General features: G+C 34.5%; 1 protein-coding gene across 1 annotated transcript; it reads left to right on the top strand.

Moving 5' to 3' along the window:
* On the top strand, positions 1-23,762 carry LOC128558533 (vitelline membrane outer layer protein 1-like). The gene is made up of 4 exons (XM_053548138.1): positions 1-276; positions 17,085-17,188; positions 17,702-17,890; positions 20,196-23,762. Exons 1-4 carry the CDS (start codon positions 51-53, stop codon positions 20,445-20,447), a joined length of 771 nt encoding a protein of 256 aa, XP_053404113.1. The 5' UTR covers positions 1-50; the 3' UTR covers positions 20,448-23,762.
* Positions 23,763-25,137: the final 1,375 nt, after the last annotated feature.

Raw genomic sequence — 25,137 nt, 5'->3', positions numbered from 1 at the left:
GACTTAGTCTGATGATTGATTTTGCTGCTGAGTTTAGATGAAAAGGAAATATGCCTGGTCTTCGAATTTTGTGTTTGCTTTGCATTACTGCATTAGCTTTTGGTTTTAAGACTCCTACCAAGAAACTGCAAGAATATAGTGACGATGCAGTTGATGAAGAAGTTGAATATCTGCTAGAGCGTTGGGTTAAACAAGCGTCCAATAAACTTGAAAATCCAGAAGAGGCTTCTCAAGAAGACAGGAAACGTGCTTACTTGTCCAAATTACGAAGTGTTGGTAAGTTTTCAATTTGTTTATAATGCTTAAGTGTAGCTAAGCCTTACCTACCATTTCAGTGATAGAATCGTTGTTGCTACTAATTTCGAATTAAGGACTCGTGCATATACATCCGATACCCAGCCCCTCATCAGCTGAATTTGACCAAGGCAAACAATATCCCCCTCCTCAATTCGACCTGGGCGGACAAAATCCACTGAATTTGCCCGAGGCGGACAAAGTTAAATCTTCATTTTGACAAGGGCTGACAAGACCCTTCCGGCTAAGTTTGACCCAGGTGACCCGGCGGCCTAGTAGTAACACGCTTGACTGTCAATCCAGAGGTCCGGGGTTCGAATCCCGGTCCAGGCACTGGAAATTTCCGAGATGCTCTTGAGTGTCTCCCACCTAACTAAGAGGCCTGTACTGGTTCTTCAAAGGAAAGACGGTTTCGCGTGTATCGGTGATATACACTGGGCATGTTAAAGAACCAGACTATTCGCAAGGCGCTAGGCTAAATTAGCCGGACAGGCCTGTATCTAAAACGAATTTTTCTCTCTCTGTTCTGGGGACTTTATCTCACTTTCTCTCTCTCTGTTCTGGGGGCTTTATCTCACTGTCCCTCTGGTCAGATCGATCTGTGTCTGTACTAGTAGAGGATGAATTTCATGCCCTGGGCGGCTGCGTTTGCGCTATTTAAAGCGCCTTTGAACATGTTTATCATGAAAAGGGCGCGATATAAATCTGGTATAATAACAGATAATTATAATAACAATTTCCCCTGTCCAGTTTTACCAAGGTGAGCAAAATCCACCTGCTCAATTTGATCATATCACTACTAAACTAATGCAGTTAATACTATATGTTAAATGGTATTCGCACGCACGCACACATGCACACTTTATCTTATTTTTTTTATAAAAAGTATAAATTATACGCAAATACCCTCTTCAAGTTGTTAACTTATCGCATATTATTGAATACCATTTAAACACAATAATATATCTTTTTCTAAACAAAAAGTACAACCATTTTTTTAAACATATAGGAGATAAAGTTTCCAATGACCCCTGTCTATTTGAACCATACTGTGAAATTCCTTGGCCCACAGAAACATGAGACAGGCCTCACTACTTTGTAGTAAAAGGCAGTTACTTTAATTTGGTCTTTATTAATTTATTAAATTACCCTTTATCCTGGCATACCTGCACCCCATATATTTGAACAGAAATTAATAGCTTAATGAAAATTTAACTCTTTATATCCGTGTAAGTATACAAGGGGTCTCCGTGGCCGAGTGGTTAAGGTCGCTTACTTCAGTTCACTTGCCCTTCACCGATGTGGGTTCGACGCTCACTCGGGGCGTTGAAATCTTTATGTGAGGAAGCCATCCAGCTGGATTAAGGAAGGTCAGTGGTTCTACCCAGGTGCCCGCCCGTGATAAAATAAAAATAAAGCACGGAGGGACAGCTGGGGTCTTCCTCCACCATCAAAGCTGGGAAGTCGCCATATGACCTATAACTGTGTCGGCCACGTTAAACCCAACAAAAACAGTAACAAGTACGGAAACGAATATGTAATATAATAATAATAATAATGATAATAATATACTACTACTACTACTACTACTACTACTACTAATAATAATAATAATAATAATCAAAGCCTTGAGATGCCTGGTGGTTGCGGGTTGATTTATTTTCTGTTTAAATAGCAATCTATAAATATACATGAATGAAAAACAAATACAAATGTGCCTCATATCTAAGATGAACTCTGTCTGACCTAGCTTGTGATGTAACTATGGGCTGGAAAACGTTATCATTGATAGATCTTATATAATCTTAAACAATCTATGAATGGGTACAGATTGAATCAGAACTGCTTGATCATTGATAATTAATCCGCATTGTTCATGAATGGAACTATTTTGTGTAGCACATGAATATCCTTTGGATGTGATTTGGAATCAAATAAAGATGCTATATGATTGTCAGAATTACACTTAACTTTGGTAGCGGGTAAACCCGCAACCAATAATAATAATAATAATAATAATAATAATAATAATAAAGATAATAATAATTATGATTATGAATATTTCTATTATTATTATTATCGTTATTATAACATTAAAGTAATAGTTATTATCATCTACATTATATCAAAATTATTATTATTATCATTCCACATTTCCACCGCACACATCTTCATGGTCTAGTTAGTGTCCCTGCTGTGCTAATTGCCCTCTAATCAGTTGCTATCACTGATAAGCAGCAGATAAGATGGGAGTTGTATTTTGGATTTGGGGTGGGGGGGGGGACACTTAAAGGTACTAAATCGATATAATATTTCAATGAAACTTCAACGTTTTGTTGTTTGTAGCATCATATGGGGCATGTGCAGTGCGAAATCTTAATTTGATTTATAAAATAGTGTGATATTTATTTCTAAAGTCACTATATGTTCATTGTAAATATACTTTGTAACTGGCAGGTACTCGAAAATGCAGCTCTCTGATTGGTCAATTAGAACCCCTAATGTACTGTGATATCATGATAAAGTTATGAATTCAATTAGAGGTGCATTGCAAATAAAGTGAAAAAAATGTTTAACAGATAAAACAAGTTGGTTTAGTCAATATGGATTTTTGACACGTTAGAACACTGTGGAATTGAGGCGACGAATTTAGAACAAAAATAAAGAATAAACTCAAAGGAGTTGGATCTTCAGAAAAGAAGTGTGCACTTTCCTAGATTTTTCAAGTAACTTGTATGTTTATTTTTCTATTGTTTATTTCATAGGTCGTATGGTCGAGAGATAGTAGTAGTAAGGTATTAGAAACATAAATTAGCAACACCATGTGATATTTTGCTGCTTGTTACAAAGTACAGAAAAAGGAAGTGTCTAGAGGTACGGATCCGTACCTCTAGAATCTGATTCTAGCGGTACGGATCCGTACCTATAGACAAGCCTGTTAGGGGTTTTCTAGGGGTACGGACCTCCGTTTTTCTAGAGATTAAGGGTCATTTACATTTCAAATTTTGTTGAAAATGAAATAACAAATAACACTTCATCAAAATTCACCTTAAGCTTGAATCTAAATGGTTTACAGATTAATAACAATCGTCCGATTTGTTACATTTTCTTTCGGAACGTAAATAACCGAGGAACACCAAATAAATCACGAGGATTCGAACTGGCAGAAAAAAAAGATATAACTTTTTTTATAAAACTTTTTTAAATTTCTAATTAACTCTTAGTGTATTTATGTTTTTCACACATTTGGTAGTTACGAGATACAAGGGACGATTTCACAAACAATTTCTTTTTACTTAATGTCGTTTAATTGATTATTAAACAATCAGTTCCGTGGCGATTATTATTATATCTTTTTAAATAACAAAATGAATAGGTGCATATCATTATGCATAACTTAATTTTTTTTTTTTTGCTAAATTTCAAATAGAATTCAGTTAAGAGATAGATTCATTCATTAATCTAGCTGTTATCAACAGTTTATTTTACGATAAACTAATTGGCACGGATCTACGGTGGCACAGAGGTGTCATCCGCAACACTGTATTTAAATTGTGGCCTCAACTTAGTAAACTGTGGCCACAAGTTAGTAAATTGTGGCCACAACTTAGTAAATTGTGGCCACAAGTTAGTAAATTGTGGCCACAACTTAGTCAATCGTGGCCTCAATTTAGTAACTTGTGGCCACAACTTAGTAAATCGTGGCCACAATTTAGTAACTTGTGGCCACAACTTAGTAAATCGTGGCCACAACTTATTAAATTGTGGCCACAACTTAGTAAATCGTGGCCACAATTTGATAAGTTGTGGCCACAATATAATAACTCGTGACCAGGACTTATATCAGCCAATCGAAACTATAAATAGATGGATAGACGGTCAGACTGATGAATAGATTGGATGGTACCTACGTACTGACGTAGACATTTTATGCGTCTATTTCGTATGGTTGCTGATTTCTGCCATTTTTTTTTTATTTTTTTTTTTGAGGCCCCTTGCGGGTAACCCCGTTTATTATCTCCGTAACCGGTATAATAGGGGTCGGAGAACCATCCGCCTATTAACCTTACAATATCCAATATATTCAAATATTTAGATATATAATAAAAGTTACTACATACATACACAGTACCATACATAATACCATATTTACAAACAGTTTATGTTATTCACTAATTTTTCTGGCACATAAAAACAATTTTGTGATGAATGTATGATGCTTTTTGTGTAAAAAAAGGAAATAAATTATAAAAACAGTTGATGATATTTCTAATTAAGATAATAAACGGACCTCATGAATGACAATGGAAGAAAAAAAAACTGACAGAAATACTAGCGAGAAAAAAAAACTGGAAAAAAAAACTGAAAAAAAGTGCTGCCCTTTTCCTACTATCACTGGATTTTAAATCTAACTTTTTGTCATTAATGGATATTATAATTTCTTTCTCTTAATCAGGGTAATGGTTAGTAATCATATATCAAGTTTTTGTAACAAAATTGACCAGTTTTCCTCAAAGTTATGAAGATCGTTGTTTATCTTGGCGATATACTTCATTGTTATGAATTTTTGTTTTAAGTATAAAACAAACGATGGAGTATTTAGAAGATGTATACAATTTTCTTTAAATTTTGATTTAAAGATGTAATATTTAAGCAATAAAGAAATAAAGCTTCCTTTAGAGTTATCGTTGACAAATGAGAAAAGAAATTGTTTTTCTTGTATATTCAAATCTATTTCACACTCACTTCTCATCCACTGTTTGATGCTTACTATAAAATTATAAATAACTGGACATGAAAAAAAGATATGTTCTATTGTTTCCCGCTCGTTTTTGCAGTAAGAGCATAAATTATTATCTATTTTATGTATGAGATGTAAAAATGAGTTTGTAGTAAGAATATGATGATTTATCTTAAATTGAAAATCTTTTAACTTTATTTCTTTGATTGTCTTTAAGTTTTTGCAATAATCTTTAAATTCGTCATCGGAAATCCCCATTATTTGTACCCATTTGTTTGGTACCACGACACTCTTTGTATTTGTAATTGTGTCGTAAAAAATACTACTACCTTTTTTATCTTTTATTACATTTTTTAAATACGGATTCAAAAACATGTTTGTCTTATATTTAATAACCTCATTTGCGTTTTGTCTTATTATATTTTTCCATTCAATTGGTATGTTTGAAAGAACACGGTGCAAATCTATAAAAGTTCCTCTTACCGAATAAATGGTTTTAAGGTCTTCTAAGCTATAAAAATTCCCATTATTGTCGAGTAAATCTATAATATATATGATGTTTCTCCGGTACCAGTTTTCTGAATATTCTGTTTTTATTCTGAAACGGTGGTTATACCATAAAGGCGAGTATAAAATATCTTCTAAATCATTGATTTCGCAACATTCAACAAATCTACACCAACTATTGAGCACATCCCTCCAAAATGGATTATGTACTTCTCTTACTAGTACTTTTACATATTGCGAGCCAAAAGAGATAATTTTATCAAATGAAAACGTTAACAGAGATTTCCAAGTATCACAGTTAAAAATAGCTAATCTCCTAATCCAACTAATTTTCAAACTTTGAATAAAAGATTTAATATTAATCATGTTCAGTCCTCCGAATTCTATATTCTTTGTGACAATTACTCTTTTTATTCTGTCAGGTCCGTTGTTCCATAAAAACTTATAGGCAATAGTTTCCAATTCCTTAATAAAATAATCAGATGGGTCAGGTAGTGCAATAAATATATAGACAAACTTTGACAAAACAATAGATTTTAACACAGTTACTTTCCCAAAAAGGGTGAGCTTTCTTTTTGCCCAAATATCTAATATATTCCTGCATTTTTGTAATATTTCAAGAGCATTTAGATTCCAGATATCATATATATTGGCAGAAAACCGAACACCAAGTATCTTAATTGGTTCTTGACTCCAATCTAATGAGTAGTCTCTACATAACTGACGTTGGGAATTTCTAAGTGAACCTATCCAATAAGCTCTGGTTTTTTCTATATTTATTTTTAAACCTGACATTTTATAGAAGTTATCAAGTGTAACCAGACAATTTCTAAGAGATTCCTCGGTTCCGTTTAAAAATATCTGTGTATCGTCAGCATATTGACTAATTTTATATTGCTGATTTCGCAGGCTAATACCTACAATACTATTGTTACGTCTAATCATTAATCCCAGTACTTCAGAACATAAAATAAATATATAAGGTGAAATTGGGTCACCTTGTCTGCAGCCTCTTTCGAGAAGGAAAAAGTCGGATAAATGACCATTTTGCAGAATGCACGTTTCACTTCCGTTTTGAAATAGACGTATCCATTTTTTAAAAGAATTCCCGAAATTGAAGAAATCTAGGGTTTTGTGTATAAATGTCCACGAGATAGAATCAAAGGCTTGCTGGAAATCTATAGAAAGCAGTAAACCAGGCAAATTTTCTGAATTCGTTTCAAACATAATATCGTAGATAAGTCTAATATTTTCTCCAATAAATCTGCCGGATATAAAACCTTTTTGATCGTGATGTATTAATTTATCCAAGAATAATTTTAAACGATTTGCTATTGCAGCTGAAGCTAACTTGTAAATAACATTTAAAAGAGAAATTGGTCTCCAATTTTTCATCAAAAATCTATTTTTATTTGGTTTTGGAAGACAAGTTATGACCCCTTGTTTCTGTGTTACTGATAAATTGTTTGTTTGATAGGCAAAGTTTAATGATCTCAGAACAAAGTATGCAACATCTTTCCAAAAGAACTTGAAAAACTCTACAGTAAATCCATCCAACCCGGGGCTTTTATCGTTTTTCATATTTTTAAGGCACCACTTAATTCCTCAATTTCAAGCTGTCCTTCCAGTTTTGCAGAATCTAGAAAACATAATTTTCTGGGATTATCTCCAATAGTATTTATAATAGGTGTTTCATCTACATGTATGTTATTTTTATACAGCTTTTCATAGTAACTTTTTTGATATTTTAAAATGTCTTTGGTGTTGGTGTATTCAACATTATTTTCATCTATAAGTTTATTAATTGTTTTGCTTATGAAATTTCTATTTTCGAGATTGAAAAAATAGCTTGATGGCTTTTCTCCTAAATTTTCGTACCTACATCTTGACCTAATCATTACACCCTCAATAACCTTCTGTCTTAATGTTTCTAGTTCGCTTTTCTTTTCTTGTAGTTCGTTAAATGTACTATCATTTCTATTCATAAAGTTAGCGTTAATGTTATTTTCTAAAATTTGTATATCATTTTCTAGATCTTTTTCCCGTTTTTTTTCTCTTTTCTTTTTTTCAGAGCAATATTTTATGGTTTCCCCTCGAAGAATAACTAAAAAGGTTTCTAGAAAAAGTTGATCATTAATATTTAACTGAATATGTTTGTTTTGAAAAGAATTTCCGTTTATAGTGTCCCCATCATTTTCGTTATCTCCCGTTCTATGTTGTTCGATAAGATTTTCTAATGTAGTTTTAACCAACTTAATATATGTTTCGTCTTTTAGAAGGGAATTATTGAACTTCCAGTAACCCTTTCCTCTTAAGCTATCGTTAAACTTAAGTTTTAAAGTAATACCGTTATGATCTGATCTGTAACCAGGAATAATATTTGAGTCTATTACTAAATTCATTACACTTTCGCTTATTAAGAAGAAATCGAGTCTTGATTGTTTCTTTGTTGGATTCTGCCTTCTCCATGTATATTTTCTTTTATTTTCGTTTAGTATTCGCCAAACGTCGATAAAACCCTCCTCATTTTCAATTAGATTCATGACACTTTTTCTAGCTCTTTGATTATTAGTTGTGTTATAATTTTCATAATCTAGATCGGGATTAATTACCAGATTCCAATCTCCACATATTATGTTAAAATCGTTTCCAATGTTTAATATTTTTTGCTTAATATTTTCATAAAATTCTGGTTTATCCTCATTTGGACCGTATATATTTACCAAAGTCATTCTATGATTATAAATGCAAATATCAAAAATAAGATAATTTCCGTACTCATCTTTAAAAACATTCTCAACTTTCTGCTCAAAATTATTTCGCAAAAGTATCATTACACCCCTACTGTTACTGGTGTATGGACTAAAGTAAATATCATTTCCCCATTCGGCCTTAACATATGTACACATTTTTTTTGTAATATGTATATCTTGCAAACATATAATATTAAATTCTTTCTTTCGAACAAAATGAAACAAATCTCTCCTTTTTTTAACATTACCTAAACCCTGACAATTCTGAGAAAATATCTTTACCTGATCACCTATGAGGTAATTTAAAAAACAATTTTGTTAGATACATGCTATTATGAAACAAAAACAAACCAGCGATAGAGGATAGGGTATAAAAATAAAAATACAAACACAGCAATAAAAAGGATTGAAAAATGACTATCTGTATCGTCACAAAAGGTGTGACATCAGAAGTGCATCTTAACATAGAAAAAATATATTGATGAAGGTAGGATAATTGGTAAAATACCTGTCAAATTGACTTCCAACAGATCAAAGTATTGCCTGATTAATATTTAAACAGTTTAAGTGTATACGCCCTTGTACATTTCAAAAATACCTGAAATTAAGTCATTTATTTTGCAATCGTCATAAATATACAGTATTTAAAACATAAAGTTACACACCAAATATGCGTACTGGATACTCTAATCGACCCGCACCTGTGTGCTCAATCGCCTGTACTATACAAACAGAGTTGTTTACTACCATTTGATTGGCTGTATTATTCTCACTTTTCCTGTGACAACGAATGACATCGCGTAAAATTTATTTGGTAACAATATTTCTGACCTGTTTCCCACGACAATTATGTCAATAGGTCAACTATTTTTCACACGGTAGGAAAATTGTGTATTACAATGACTGTTAAATTTTTTTATGAATTACCTGATCAAATTTTCAACAGAAAAGTATTGTACAATAATATCAAAGTGTTATTTACAGCCATACTCATTTTGTCACTGACAGAGATTATGCATTAGTGAACAGTCACAAATTATTTCGTGCAGTTATGGAAATATACTTTGCTCTGATATGGATATTTACATACGTTCATATTCTTGTGTACGGCTTTCCAGTATTTATTGCTAGTTGACATTGACAATCGGTAAGTTTTCTTTGTTAATATTTTTTTTGTCGATAAATTTTATGGAATATTCAAAGAAAGAATTTATAATGACATACAGTGAAACACTTTAATATTGGGCGTTTTGCAGGTCAACAGTCTAGCACCACTTGCCCGCGTCCCTCGGACCTTGGGCAATAGTGATGACTGTCAACCGGCAGCCACCGAAGACGTGGATAATATACGAAGACGCGGTCATAATTTTGGTAAACATAACAAAATAATACACTTGTCAGTCAAGTTGTATGCTAAGTATATATTAAAATGGACCATCTTGCTGAGTGTACTCAACAAAACATAACATCAAAATAATATTTTTACTTAAGATCAAGGATAACTGTTTCATGTATAACAATTATGTATATATATCGTATTTCCACAAAAAATATTTATGTAAGTAGACTGTAGAGAATAATTATTATTGTTTTCCTATTAATCGTATTATTACATCTTAGTTCAGGATATGTATTTCGTGCATTGAAAAATTTATATTCATAATGAAAACGCAATGCCACTAAAGTCTGAAGACAGTACGGTACTTGTTTTTTCCCTATACAGTGTTGGTATCAATGTCAATATCAAATTTCCAAACAATTTACAGAAAGATGCAAGTTTTATGCAATACTTACAATATGTAAATACATATATCGTACTATACGCACCCTTATAATGATATATTGTATTCTTTAGGAATACACTAACTTTTGGAATTCATATAATAGATATATAAAAAGTCAATGAACAATTGAGAAAAAAACAAAACAAAAAAAAGAAAAGAAAAAAACCAACAGATTTCCATTGAAATATGAATTGATGTCAATACTAAGTTTGACTGATTATTAAATCTGATATAATGTATGACAAATTTTCTAACTTAAAGTCTTGGTGTCAGTTTTACAGATTATATATTTTTCTTTCGTAAGATATTAATTAGATTTCCCTCCTTTCCCAACGATCACCTGCACCTTTTCTGACTTCTAATGTTACCGACAGACCCTTTTCCACGATTCTTGTTTTCATCCCTTCATTCTTACGAATTTTGAATGCTTCTCTGGCCAGAATTGCCCTGGTCTTTTTCATTTCTACTGGTAGGTCTGTTAATATTCTTTTTCTCTCTTCTCTGAGGACTGGCTTCAAAAATTTCGAATACACTAACTCTCTGTCATCAAAGGTCGTAAATCTAATTATTATAGGCCTAGGACCTGCACCTTCGTACGCCATTCTGTGACAGTTTATGAACTGCATGTTCCTCACCCTTTCTTCACTTAGTTCTAACTTATCTTGAAAAAAAGTTTTCATTTTGGTGTCTAGGTCTTCATTACTTTCTTCTGTGAAACCATAGAAGAGAAGATTGTATTTCCTATCTTGCTTTTCAAGCATCAATAATTTTCTTTTCATATCCTCTATTTCATAGTTGAGCTTATTGAACTTGGTGTTTTGTAACTCTAAAGATTCATCTTGTCTTTCAGCATGAAAGCTGACACTATTCTCTATTTCAGACACCTTGATTTTAAGTTCTCTTACCTCCTCCTTTGTATCATATACATCTGTTTTCACTGAGCTTATCTCTCTCTTTAGCTCTTCAAACATATTAGTGAACTTTTCATCCAGTTTGGTTAGCTTTCTGTCCATTCTGTCATCAAATTGTTTGAAAAGCTCTTTAAATTCAGACTTGAATTGGGAGAATTCTTTCTCAAATTGATCAGTTTGTTTTTCTTTTTCTGGTTTTTGCTTTTGTTTTTCTGTCTGTGTATGATTGTCTTTTTCCTTTTGTTTTTGCTTCTCTTCAAGAGAGTTTAACACAGATTCTCTTCTGGCAGAACCTCTTTGTGCCATTTTTACCTCCCCTTATCTGGCACTTTATATTTATATACTTATAACTTTTTTTTTTAAATTACTGTTTTGATATTGTCTGTATGCATTCACCATTTACTATTTTGTTCTCTACAGGCTTTATACCGGGCTAGTTTTGTAGGTTCCGAGTTTTGAGTTATATTTGTTTACTCTCAAGGTCATTGTGTCTTTATATCTCTTACGGGTGGGGTACTCATGAGGCTTATTTTCAAAATGATTTCTTGAAAAAGTCTTTTACCACGGTGTTATTTTCTTCAAGGCGCGGGTAAAACTGTATTAGAGCATCACTTCCAACCAGGTCTAGCTCCAATATACTGTCATAATATCGGTATTTTACCCTTTTATCCCACTTCTCTAATATTGCTTACGTTTTCATGGCTGTGCTTGATTTTTCTATCTGATTTCTGCCATTTTGCGTTATCTCCCTGCGACCCTTTCGAGCGAAAACACGAGATTTAACAAGTTAAAATGCGGGGACGCAGGCTGAAAACTCTCTATTGAGTGGGGAAGCGGAGCGAAAGCACGATAATTACCGGGGTCACGGGGTGAGAATTAGTAGCTGGTATGTCAGGGGTGGGGAGCGAAAACACGATAATTAGCGCTGCTTAAACATTGTATTTCCGAACCGCGTCCCGACATCCAGTTACCAAATTTCACCCCGCGATCTTGTTAAACATCATGTTTCCACTAAATAGCGAGTTATCACCCCAACACCCACCATTTTAACTTATAAATTTCACGTGTTTTCGCTGGGCGCGGCCATCAGGCGAAAACTCGTTATTAAACGTTTAAGCAGTGCTAATTATCGTATTTTTCACGGTGGGGAAACCAAGAATGCAACGTCATCAAAACCCAGCGCAAATGAGCTGACCACACACAAATTTACGTCGATTCAGGTCAGAAAAGTCTTGTAACTTTTTTATTACCGCAGTTTTCGACTCGAGATAAAGAGCACCGTACTCGGCCTGGAGTATACTATTCTGCGGTAGTGTTCCATGTTGTACGTTTAGCTTGGTTATTGCTCGAAAACGCGAACAGTTGGCAAAGAGGGTATGAGCTGTACCACACTTTTGTCTAAGAAAGTGAGTTTTGATCGTATTTTCGTGAAATGAGGACAGATTTGACGCTCATTTAATATCAGTGACGAGCATAATAGTCAATCATTGTTTTATTCTGCTATTTTCAAGGATATCTGACGATATTTTATTCAAAACAAACAACATTATTAAAATGAGAACATCCACACTGACGACTTTGTTGGAGAACATCCACACTCTTAATTACCATTATTGCAGTTATGCTTCCTAAAAGCTATGTCTTAGGCAGTCAAGCTACGTTGTTCAACAACAAATGTCGTTGGGAAATTAATTTTGGTAAATCAACATTTACTTCCAGTCGTTTATTAACCCGGTAAGTCACATACTGTATGCGGAGCTTAAATTTGTTCACAAAATAATTTTAAATACTAAACAGGTAGCCAATAATTAGAAAAATAAATCTTCTCATTTCATTTAAATAATTTTGGCAACAATTACATATGCGAGATAACAAAGTATATGTAAATTTCTTTTGCCAAACCACAAACCTATATTTAAACACCCTTACAATTTTCCTGGCTGAACTACTATTAATGAACAATACGGCTCAAGCTCTATAAAATAACACAGTATTTACCCTAAGGGATACCAAATGTTTAAAGACTCTATAGTTCTCACTCAGTTTTATTAATATATAATAAAACTGAGTGAGAACTATAGAGTCTCTATAAAATAGTTTGAAATTATTAAGATCTGCTAATATCAAAAGGTGTCCGCAACTAGTAAATTTATTAATACAGTTGTAACAGTATTTAATGTTTGAAATTATTTTTTGTCCAATAGCATTGCAGTACATTTCAAATTATGGGAAATTTATTTTAATAAATCAGCATTTGATTGAAGTGCGATATTAGGGGCTAAGCTTCAGCCAGAAAACCTGCTCTGCGGGATCACTTAAGACAGTCACAGCGGAGAGAGAAAACCAAGGATGTGAGGAGTGTGGAAAGGTGTATAAATACTGACGAAAGTTGAAGGCGTCACATGAAAATCTTTCCCGTATGTTGCCTAAGGTAGTTCTACAAGTTCTGATCCATTTGTTTTTCTTCACTGATTTAAAATTCGATTAAACTCCGATTTTTTCCAAATTATAAAATAAACTTGCAACTTTTGGCAAATGTAAATTGATAGTGTCATGTGATTTTTTCTGCTTAACAAAATGTTTTGACCTTAAGTAACTTTTTGTAATATGTGCCTATAGGAAATCATCTTTTCAAAAGTAAATTGTCCCCAATGAAGCTTTTAATGAATCTTCTCAGTCGAAAATATAAGCTACGGTCTTACGTGTGCCTTTATTTTAGTTTATACAGAATTCATTTTAGGTCGATTGTGAAGGAAGTTCTACAACTTATGTTATTCACTCTCGACCCCTCATTCCTGATAGGATCAGTCTCTACGAGGGTATGAGAGAAGAGGCCAGTTTCCCTTTTAATGCTGAGCGCCAAGTAAGGAAGCTACTGATACCATTTTTCACGTCTTTGGTATGACGCGGCCGGGGATCGAACCCACGACCTCGCGCGCTCGAAGCGGACGCTCTACCACTAGGCTATAGACGTTGCCTTTATTTTAAGAGATCAGCGCATTTCAAGCTGATTTAAAGACACTATTTAGAACTATTTAATGTTCGAACAATTTTAATATCACGTTTTATCTTTAGAAATATAATATTGTTGTCATGGGATTGCCATTCAATAAATGAATTTCGGTTCCGTATGCAGAACCCAGGCTTTAGTCTACGCAATGATAATACATTGTATGCCTTTCTGCCGGTTTATCAAATGTGCATAACACCTTAAGTGATAATGCCCTTTTTATGTATAAGGTTGGATTGTATTTGATATTTGAAAGAGACTTCCATTTGCTGAAATAAGATTTAAAATATCTTAGTTATAATATTTAGTTAAAGTACTAACTATCCGTGTTTTATGCACTTTGGGGTGGATATAGTTATAAACAAAATAACAATACAATAACTATTCCAATCCTCTATTTGCTTTGAAACTTTGTTTGCAGGACTTTTATGCAAATTTGTCTTGTTATCTTAAAATATTTTTTTCCCTAAGATGCAACCAATCTGAACACCGTGTCCTTATGCCACACTATACACAGAGATTAATGTTAGCCTAACATGTGCTCAGCCATTGCCATATGATTAGGCAGATCTATTTTAACTGGTCTAGACTCGAGGTAAATGGTTAGAACTGCTGATTGTATGTATAGACGACACTGGTTGTTGAACAACGTAGCTTGACTGCCTAAGACATAGCTTTTAGGAAGCATAACTGCAATAATGGTAATTAAGAGTGTGGATGTTCTCCAACAAAGTCGTCAGTGTGGATGTTCTCATTTTAATAATGTTGTTTGTTTTGAATAAAATATCGTCAGATATCCTTGTAAATAGCAAAATAAAACAGTGGTTGACTATTATGCTCGTCACTGATATTAAATGAGCGTCAAATCTGTCCTCATTTCACGAAAATACGATCAAAACTCACTTTCTTAGACAAAAGTGTGGTACAGCTCATACCCTCTTTGCCAACTGTTCGCGTTTTCGAGCAAAAACCAAGCTATACGTACTACATGGAACACTACCGCAGAATAGTATACTCCAGGCCGGGTACGGTGCTCTTTATCTCGAGTCGAAAGCTGCGGTAATAAAAAAGTTACAAGACTTTTCTGACCTGAATCGACGTAAATTTGTGTGTGGCCAGCTCATTTGCGCTGCTTTTTGATGACGTTGCATTCTTGGTTTCCCCACCGTGTTTTTGCACCGCGCCCCAGACTTACTAAATCGCTCTTGTGGGGTTTCGGCCTGAGTTCTCGACATTTTAACTTGCTAATTCTCGTGTTTTCGCTCGAAAGGGCCCGCGGGCTGAAAATATAATTTAATTGGGCTAAAACGCGAATTGGCAGAATTTAGCATCCTTACAAAATGGACGTGCATAAAAGTGTCTACGTTCCTGCAACGGGTTAGACAGGAATGGAAGATAGACAGACGGACAGAAAGACAAATAAATAGGTAGATAGGTAGGTACCATCCAATCCATCCGTCCATCGGTCCGTCCCTCCGTCGATCCATCCATATATCTACCTTTTATTCCTGTTTAACATTTGCTGGTACGTAGACACTTTTGTGCGCTCCTATTTTGCACTCCTATACAGCAGCGAAGAAAAAACATTCGTTTCGATTGGCTAATTCTGTCATTCCGCGTTTTAGCCCAATTAATTTATATTTTAATCTCGCGGCCACGTCGAGAGAAAACACGAGAATAAACAAGTTCAAATGTCGAGAAAGCAGGTCGAAACACCGCCAGGGAGATTTAGTAACTGGTATGTCTGGGGTGCTGGGCGAAAACACGGTAATTAGCGCTGCTTAAACTTTTAATAGCGATTTATCGCCTGGTGACCCCGCCGGGCGAAAACACTTGAAATTTACAACTAATAATGGCAGGGGTTCGGGGTGATAACACGCTATATAGAGCGGAAACATGATAATTATCAAGATCGCGGGGTAATTTTGGAAATGGAATGTCGGGGCGCGGTTCGAGAACACTACGTTTAAGCAGCGCTAATCATCGTGTATTCGCTCCCCATCCCCGACATACCAGTTACTTATTCTCACCCAGCGACCCCTGTAATTATCGTGTTTTCGCTCCGCGTCCCTGCTAAAATAGAGAGTTTTCAACCTGCGTCCCCGCATTTTAACTTGTTAAATCTCGTGTTTTCGCTCGACAGGGTTGCGGGGAGATAACGCAAAATGGCAGAAATCAGAAACCATACGAAATGTCTTCGTCACTGCAAAATGTGATACAGGAAGGGAAGATAGACGGACGGAAGTACAAACAAATAAATTAGTACGTAGGTACGTAGGTACCATCCAATCTATTCATCCGTCCGTCCGTCTATCCATCTTTTTATCGTTTCGATTGGCTAATAAGTCGTGGTCACTAAGTTGTGGCCACAATTTAATAAGTTGAGGCCACAATTTACTAAGTTGTGGCCACAAGTTACTAAATTGTGGCCACGATTTACAAAATTGTGGCCACAATTTACTAAGTTGAGGCCACGATTTACTAAGTTGTGGCCACAATTTAGTAACTTGTGGCCACAATTTACTAACTTGTGGCCACAAGTTACTAAATTGTGGCCACGATTTACTAAGTTGTGGCCACAATTTAAATACAGTGTTGCGGATGTCACCTCTGTGCCACCGTACGGATCAGCAAGTGTGTTGATTTGGAATTCCTCGGTTATTTAGGTTTTGAAAGAGTAGGTAAACAATCGGCTGAACGCTGGTATCTGTAAACCAATTAGATCCAAGTTTTAAGTGAAGACTGTTTAAGTCTTACTTGTTATTTCATTTTTAACAAAATTTAAAACACGAATAATCCTAAATCTCTAGAAAAAGGAGGCCCGTATCCTTAGAAAACCCATAACATGTTTGTCTAGAGGTACGGATCCGTACCTCTAGAATCAGATACTAGAGGTACGTATCCGTACCCCTGGACACTTCCTACAGAAAAACTCTTACTATTTTCATCAAAACGGTATGAAAAAGTTTCGCCAAAAACTAAGAGTATCATTGAAACACACTGTTCTGTACAATTATTCTTTACAAAAGTAATGTATTTACTTTAGTTTGCATTTATATATATTAACATTGGATTGTTTTACAGGCTATACCCGTGCGCTTAATGTTACTAATGGAGAAAGGTGGGGTGAATGGCGCGAAGCACAATTTTGCGAAGAAGGCGCCTACGCAGTTGGATATGACTTGAAGGTATGACATGCATAAATAAACATTCATTGCTAAATTATGTTAAGCGTGTTGATTAGTCGTTCCAGTGGGAACTCTCACAGAACTCTCTCTTAATGCATGACGTTTAAAAAGTGTTCATCGTTTGCGACTCCGGCTTTTCCCGGATGGTACGGATCGAAAGCCACGTGTTTAATTGAATGGCAGGAAACAATAGTTCTAAATAAAATGAGATGTAATTTAATAACCATTTATATTCAGTTGGTTATTTATGATAACAATACTTGTAAAGATTCCGGCGAAATAGCTTTTTTGTTCGAAGTTCAATGATGCATGAATAGTAATTCCCGGTTCTTTAGAAATAGAAACCAATGTGACGAAAATCGACTAAAACGAGAACAGTCATCCATCCATTTCGATTCAGATAAAATTTGCCAAAAAGTAAACGGTTACGAGACAATTTTCTTACTACCATTGTTTACGTCCAACATCATACTAAAGGGTGTAATTAAAGGTATCTGTTTCTTTTAAATTCAGATTGAACCTTACCAAGGATCTGGTGACGATACTGCCTTGAATGCTATAAAACTCATTTGTGAGTATCCAGACGGAGGATACGGAGGGACTCCAACTTCAGCCGTGGGACCATGGGGTAATTGGGAAGGCTATAGTACCTGTGGATCAAACCGCGTTCTTATCGCATTCTCGCTACAAGTGGAAGCCTGGGTAAGTGATATTTGCACCATTCATACTATTGTTGACATTGCTTTAGCCTAATATACTATGACCGAATAATTACTAGTATGGTGATCAGTGACCTATCTACATGCACATTTATCATTTTTTCAAACCACTGGTATTTGATGACTTTGAGAAGTCCATATAGATCTAGTAGTAATTACAAATGAGCATATATTATGAATAAATCATGACGGGAAAGCTGAACAGAAATGACAAACTTCGTTTTGTTTGATGTCTGTGTAGTCAAGTCAAGTAAAGTCAAGTCAAGTCAGAAGTCAAAAACCTTTTATTCCACTAATTTCATGAATACATGAATCATTTAGGTGATTATTTAACAATATATTTGAGACCCAGCGGTTGGTCCAGCGGAGAGACTTTATTCCTGAAAGATAGATCTTCAGACGACGATAAAGCACTGCAGTTGGTCCGACGCAGAGAATTTATTCTTGAGGGTGTCTTCATATTACAATTAAGTACAGCTCCTGGTCCGATGCAAAGAATTTATACCTTGGCGGGAACATCTTAATCAAGTTTTTTTCTCCACAACCGAGATTTTCGGACTTTATCGTAGATTTTCATATAAATTATCTATCGATATCGTCCCGCCGAGGCGAGCCGAAATAATACACAAATGATACCCCCACTGGGTCATCAAAAAGTCACAAAATGTATAATTATGGAGATGAAAATATACAATATCATTTATTTTAAATGTGACAATATGATTTTAACAAACTTGCACAGTTTAAAAATTTATTTTATATTTCCAGTGTTTATAAATTGCTCCATTTAAAATACATTCAGATTTCTGAAGAAGTATGGTTTGATAAATTTATTTCGTTCATTTGAAAACAGATTACACTCGAAAAGATAATGAAACTCATCTCCAAACTATTTTCACAGTTGTAGTATGTTCTTTGGTTAATGGTATTCTTGTCCAATTTCCAGTTTCTACAGGTAACCTATGCTTTCTCGTACGAAACTGTGTCATAAAATGCAGAAGAGACTTTGGGTATTGGATAAATATTTTTCTAGGCCAAATGAAGTTACGAATAATCTATACAAAGTGCTATTGCTAGAATTTTCAATCAGCGAGTTCCATGCGCTTATAATTAAAACTTTTAGCTTGTATTTAACTGCCATGTTTGTTGATCCCAAACGTTATTAAAACCGCATTTACTGAAAATAGATTGGACGGCAAACAGCCATGGACGCTTTTGTTTCTTAAAATATTTTTGGTTATAATTTCTGCTAATAGCATACATATTTATATAACTGATGGATGAAAGTTTGATTGGCAAATGATCATTTTCAGTTTAATTTTTGACCAGAAAGATATGATTTTTATCAACCTGTCTCGCCATTTACCTTCAAATGTACTTTAGAAATTTCAGTTGTACTCGTTCGATTACGTCATTATTTCCAATTCCTCAAATTTCAGCACCGTATAATAAAATAGGTCTGATTGTTTATAGCAAAACGATGCTCGAACCCACAGTGAGGGACATAGATTCGAAGGCAGCGACCTTAACCACTCTACCACGAAGGTCGCCACGGGATCTCAGGAGCACAAAAAGTAGTACAATGAATTTATACGCATTTGTCGCATGACAATTTTGCACCTTTCTGGTTGGACAGGATATCCAGCATTATTGCTGAACATGTGTAATTGTAACTTAATTCTAAATGACCGAAAAGATATTTTCGCAAAAATGAATATACGGGGTTTTTGACGGCGGCCGACGTTATGCGTAGGATACATTAAAACAAATATCATGTTTAAATAATCTCTGATGAATTACCAGCGACATCTCGTCCTTAACAATAAAAGGAATCTTAGTATACATATGAGCCGTGCCATGGGAAAACCAACATAGTGGCTTTGCGACCAGCATGGATCCTGACCAGCCTGCGCATCCGCGCAGTCTGGTCAGGATCCATGCTGTTCGCTTTTAAAGCCTACTACAATTACAGAAACCGTTAGCGAACAGCATGGATCCTGACCAGACTGCGCGGATGCGCAGGCTGGTCTGGATCCATGCTGGTCGCAAAGCCACTATGTTGGTTTTCCCATGGCACGGCTCAATTATGACGAAATAATCATGACAGGTTGATTTAGCTTTAAGTAACAGAGAAATAAGGTTAGTTGGAAAGAAACCCCTTAGCGATTTTGTTATTAATTTTACAGAATATGTGAAACAAACAAGTTTTTTTAAACAATTAAAATTATATTATATTACACATCTTTATCTCTGTTAGTTGATTACACAAAATGTTGTTATAATTTCAGGTCAGTTCAACATTTGATGACTCATCAGCAAACTTTGTGGCATTCAAGTGTCGAGATTTAGGTGGCCGTATCAGAGAACACCAGTTTCTACTTTCATCTGGGCGTGGTAAATGGGGAGAGTATGGCGACTGGAGTCCGAGTTGTCCTCCTGGCGAAGGTATCTGTGGACTGAAGACGAAAGTTGAATCTAGTTGTGGGTCGTGTGATGACACTACATTAAATGATGTCATATTTTATTGTTGCAACTGGTAAAACGGACATGAACTGAATCGAGATTTTATAACTGGTGAAACTAAAAAATGAAACGGACATGAATTGAATGGAGAACGTAGAATTTAAATAAGAAATTGACCCTCACCTGTTTGAAATTTCATCAGTTAAAAACATCGGAGTAATATGATTTGCTTTATTTAATTAATGTTTTATCTAATAATATGTCACGTTAAGCATAAAGTACATTTTATAAGAGTGTAAGTTAAAATAACACTTTGTTATCATGTATATAGGCTTGGCAATTTTGAGATATTGTATGAAACAAAAACCTTCATACTTCAAAATTCGATCATAAGTATACATTGCCTTGGATAACAATAAAACCAAACTAGCATCTATTATAGCTCTCCTGTATATTGTTAATCAATGAGCGAAATTCATTGTCTGAAATGGTTGAATTCATCAATATTTTGCACGAAGCACATGTGCATTTTTGTGCTTCACATACATATTATGTTCATGCTACTAACTGGCGTTCCAGAAATATAAGGTCTTAACTTTATACATTCTTCGGAAACGGCATTGAAAGATTGAAAGGGCCCTAACTCGAACATAAAATCTTTCTTGTTTGACACTGTTAATTGAGCTAAAAGTGACATTGCGTTATTATATAGTTGTATCTGTTACTTAAGACTCATTTTGTTCGTTAGGTGTTAGAAATATTTATTTGGCCTAAAAATTTTCGTTGTTTCCGGTAACATGCTAAAAAAATTAGGGTAGGTAGGTCTGATTTTTTAAAAATTATTTTATTTTATTATGGGAGACTTTTCGGAATTTATTTTTGTGTCAAAAATGAATACAAATAAGAGGGTTATGCCTTTAGAGCATCAGTAAGTTTATTTCTAACATCACTGGCCATGTTTAAAGCATAAAAAGTGCAGTTTCGCAACTTTTTGTTAACAAGTTGAAAAAGATATTCTCCAAGGCCATAAAAACATTTAGGGTCGGGCCAAAAATTTAGGGTAGGTCGGGATATCGGAAACAAACATTTTTTTACGCCTTACAGAAAAAAGTCGGATCTGCCACTTACAACCAGTGTTATAGTTATTATATTGTAAGTAGCAGATACGACCTTTCATTATTGACGACTGTAAAAAAAAGATGTAAAGATAATTTTTAAATATATTCAGCTCAGTAATTTTATGACAATCTAAAAGCTGTCACTATGAGGTCAAAATATGGATACGAGCCGTTTCGGTGTTAAAACTGTAAAGCAAAATATACAATAGTGATAGTGATATAGTGTTTTTTTTTCAGTTTTCACAAAAGTACTTACGACCTTTTATATCTGGGACAACACAATATATTAATACGAATCACAGCCTTAACTGGGCTTAAATGGGTTACATGCGGCGGGCAAATTAAACTGCAAATAATGCTCAGCACCTTAGTTCAGAAATATTGGCCGGTTCGCCTTTGGTGGCAAGTGATTCAGCCTCTGCTGCCAGTGCAGACCAAGACCAGCCTGCACGTCCATCTGCACTGTTTGCTAATCAGTCGGTAGATTTTGAGTGAACACCCCTTTGAATAATAAATGGTATTGCCCAAATTGATTGATAGACCGGTCCATTTTAGAAATTTAGCAGGGTAAAGTTTAAACAGTTTAGGAGTGACATATATGTAAGACAACATTTCAAAATGTATGCTTTTCAGAATGAATTTAACCGTGAGCATCATTTAAGTGATTCCCTAAAACAGATTTAAACTAATTACACTATAATATAACCAGTTAAAACCAATACGACTAACCCCCTATTTGTCCCTATGTTACTAAAGAATAATTCACTGTTACATAGTGTTTAAGAAAACAAAGGGAAATTTATACTTATATTTTGTATTACTAAACAAATAATCGGTCATTCCTTCAGACCGTAAGTTAAATCGGACACATCTTTGAGTCAAAGCCTTCTTTTAGCAATGCTCTTTTTCTCAAGAACTGGTCTTGTTATACTTTTTAGAGGTTTGCCATGGTGAACACAAATATTAGAATACAGACCTTTTGATTCAAAAACTAAAGACTTTAAATCTTATTTGTATGCTTTGTATGAACCTCGGTTACGCGTAGTAAAATAGCTTTTGTAGATTTTAATGTACAAAGCTTTTGTTGCCTGCAAAAGATAAATAACCAATATATATATTAGTTATATGCTATGTGCAGCTTAACTCGATTTATATAATATTGACTCTTTTTCGACTTATAAAAGGTTTGCATGTAAGTAACTTTCAGATTATATCACACTAATTACATATGTTGAATTGTAACTTTACACAATGTTTCCTGCAAATCAAACCTATGGTTGATTTTGTTTAGCAAATTATTGCCCTTTTTGACATAGAAAGTTTTGTTAAAGTTATGCGTCCAATTAACTTTCAAGCTGTATCTCAGCAACAGTTCAATATTGAAACTTCACGAAAGGTTTCCTACCCGTCTAATGTACTTACATAACCAAGTTAGATAACTCTATGTTGACTTTGTTTAACGAATTATTGCCCTTCCTAGGCTTTGAAAATATGATTTAACTTTTGCTTGCAAGTTTCTAATACAAAGCTGTATCTCAGTAACAAGTAGGCCTATAGATGTTGGACTGAATCTACACATAGAATATACATAGCTTTCAAACCTACATAGAAAACCAAGTCAGATAACTCTTGGTTACATTTCTTGGCAAATTACGGCCCTTTTTGAATTTAGAATTTCTGGTACATTGTGTATAAGAATTCATAGTTTGTTTATTAGTATCCTTATCACTGTAGTAATTTCTTTCCAATAGTCGAGCAGGCTGTCTTACAAACATCTTTTGTTTGAATCAGATGTATTTTTAACAATGCATGCTTTTATATTCGTCTATATTTCCGTATTAGTAACTTACGGAATCCTGTTGAGGCTGTCACTCGTCACTAAGGTTGTTTGGTCGACGCGAGACAACAAAGCGACATCAGGTCGCAATATTCAGCAGTAGGAAATTAGGAGAATGCTACGCTAAATCGCGACAGTTGTGTCGTTTGTCATGTCAAGATGTGTTTCTTTTTGTGTCGCATTGTAGCTAAACAATTGTCATGGACCTACCTTATGTGGACACAGTCGTTTCTTTCGGGTCGTAATGTCGCAATTTAATTATGTCGCATCGTTTTGTCGTACCTAATGAGACGACATCGCAACAACCCTAACAGCATTCCGTAGTTACACAAAGAATTCAAAGTAGATGTAATTTTAATACCTTTTGCTTTCCTTTGAATGCATGTGTGTGTGTGCAAAAACCTTTGTCTATCAATAAAGTATTATATCTGCTGTAATGAGTATTGTTGTTTTGTTTTTGTAGTTTCATTTGCTGACACACATTGACTTTTAACGAGGTATTTCTATAAATCAAATTTTAAAAGATTAGAACCCAAGAACGTTATTATTATCACTAAAGCCATTGCAAACAATCTCCAACAATACACTTAAACATCGTCGCAAAACGTTGAGCCTACCATATTTGTATTGTCCCTAAAATCTTTTTATTTTTGTAATTATTCGTCTCTATAGTGAAATGTTTAAAGAATTAGCATTTCTTTAATTTCAATAGACAGTTCACATTTTTGTTCGATAGCTATTGGGATATACAACACTTTAAAGCAACATGTTGGTTTTAGAATTGACTCATTTTCAGTCTATATATCTCGGTCAAGTACAGGATCTTGGGTTTCGGTTGGATTACTGTTATATATAAACGTTAACTTATATTCTTCCGATAAATGTAACATAATTATCTAAAATACACTTAAAATTCGAACACACAACAGTTTTTTTTTTTGCAGATATCTTAAACATTGTCTGACAGTGTATGTCGAACAAGTGAAACTTTTAACTCTTAGCCTGCTGGCGGCAAGTTATTCTGCCTTTGCGACCGGTGCAGACTAAGATCAGCCTGCACATCCATGCAGTCTGATCATGGTCTGCACTGTTCGCTACTCAGTAAATTTTCAGTAAACACCCCTACGAATAATAAATGGTATGGCCCAAATTGAATGATCGACCAGTCCATTTAAGAAATTTAGCAGGGTAAAGGTTAAAAAGGTTAGAAAGGAGTCATGATCAGGAGGCAGAAGACAGTTTTCAGAGCTTCTTGAACGACTGTCGTCTACTCGACTTTCAAAACCCTGACAAAATGATCAACTCTAAGCTAGCTCAACGAAGGCATGTATTCGTATCTGCAAGACGCTACGTCGTAATTTCAAGGTCATGGCTATTTTTTTTTTTGCATTTCTAATAAATTTCAACTAAATTTGCAATAGTCAATGTAAAGTTTTGAATTTGATAATAAAATTATCATTGTATGTAGTACTACATAATTCCTTAGACTAAGTATATTTATCAAATAAATACTTGCAAAATAGCTTTATTTTGGTTGAGCAACCAGGCCATGATAGGAAAATCAAATACTTAAATTAAATTACCTCCAATGAAAATCAACACCCATAGCTTATAAATAAGTGTAAATAATCAAATGCTAAATGTTTGAACAAATCCATTACTAGCACTTGACCAAAATCTGATTAACCACCTTTTAGGGAAAACAACGCGACATTTTATCTGGTTCAGAAAATCATCATATCCGTGCTCCCACACATGTACATACAGTGTAACAATTACAAAGCAACGTCTTTATTTTCAAGTAAAATGTAT

Source organism: Mercenaria mercenaria, chromosome 1 (genome assembly GCF_021730395.1).
Source record: "Mercenaria mercenaria strain notata chromosome 1, MADL_Memer_1, whole genome shotgun sequence".
Classification (NCBI taxonomy): domain Eukaryota; kingdom Metazoa; phylum Mollusca; class Bivalvia; order Venerida; family Veneridae; genus Mercenaria; species Mercenaria mercenaria.
Note: the sequence above shows the minus strand (reverse complement) of the source record. Positions and strands in the feature narration are given on the sequence as shown.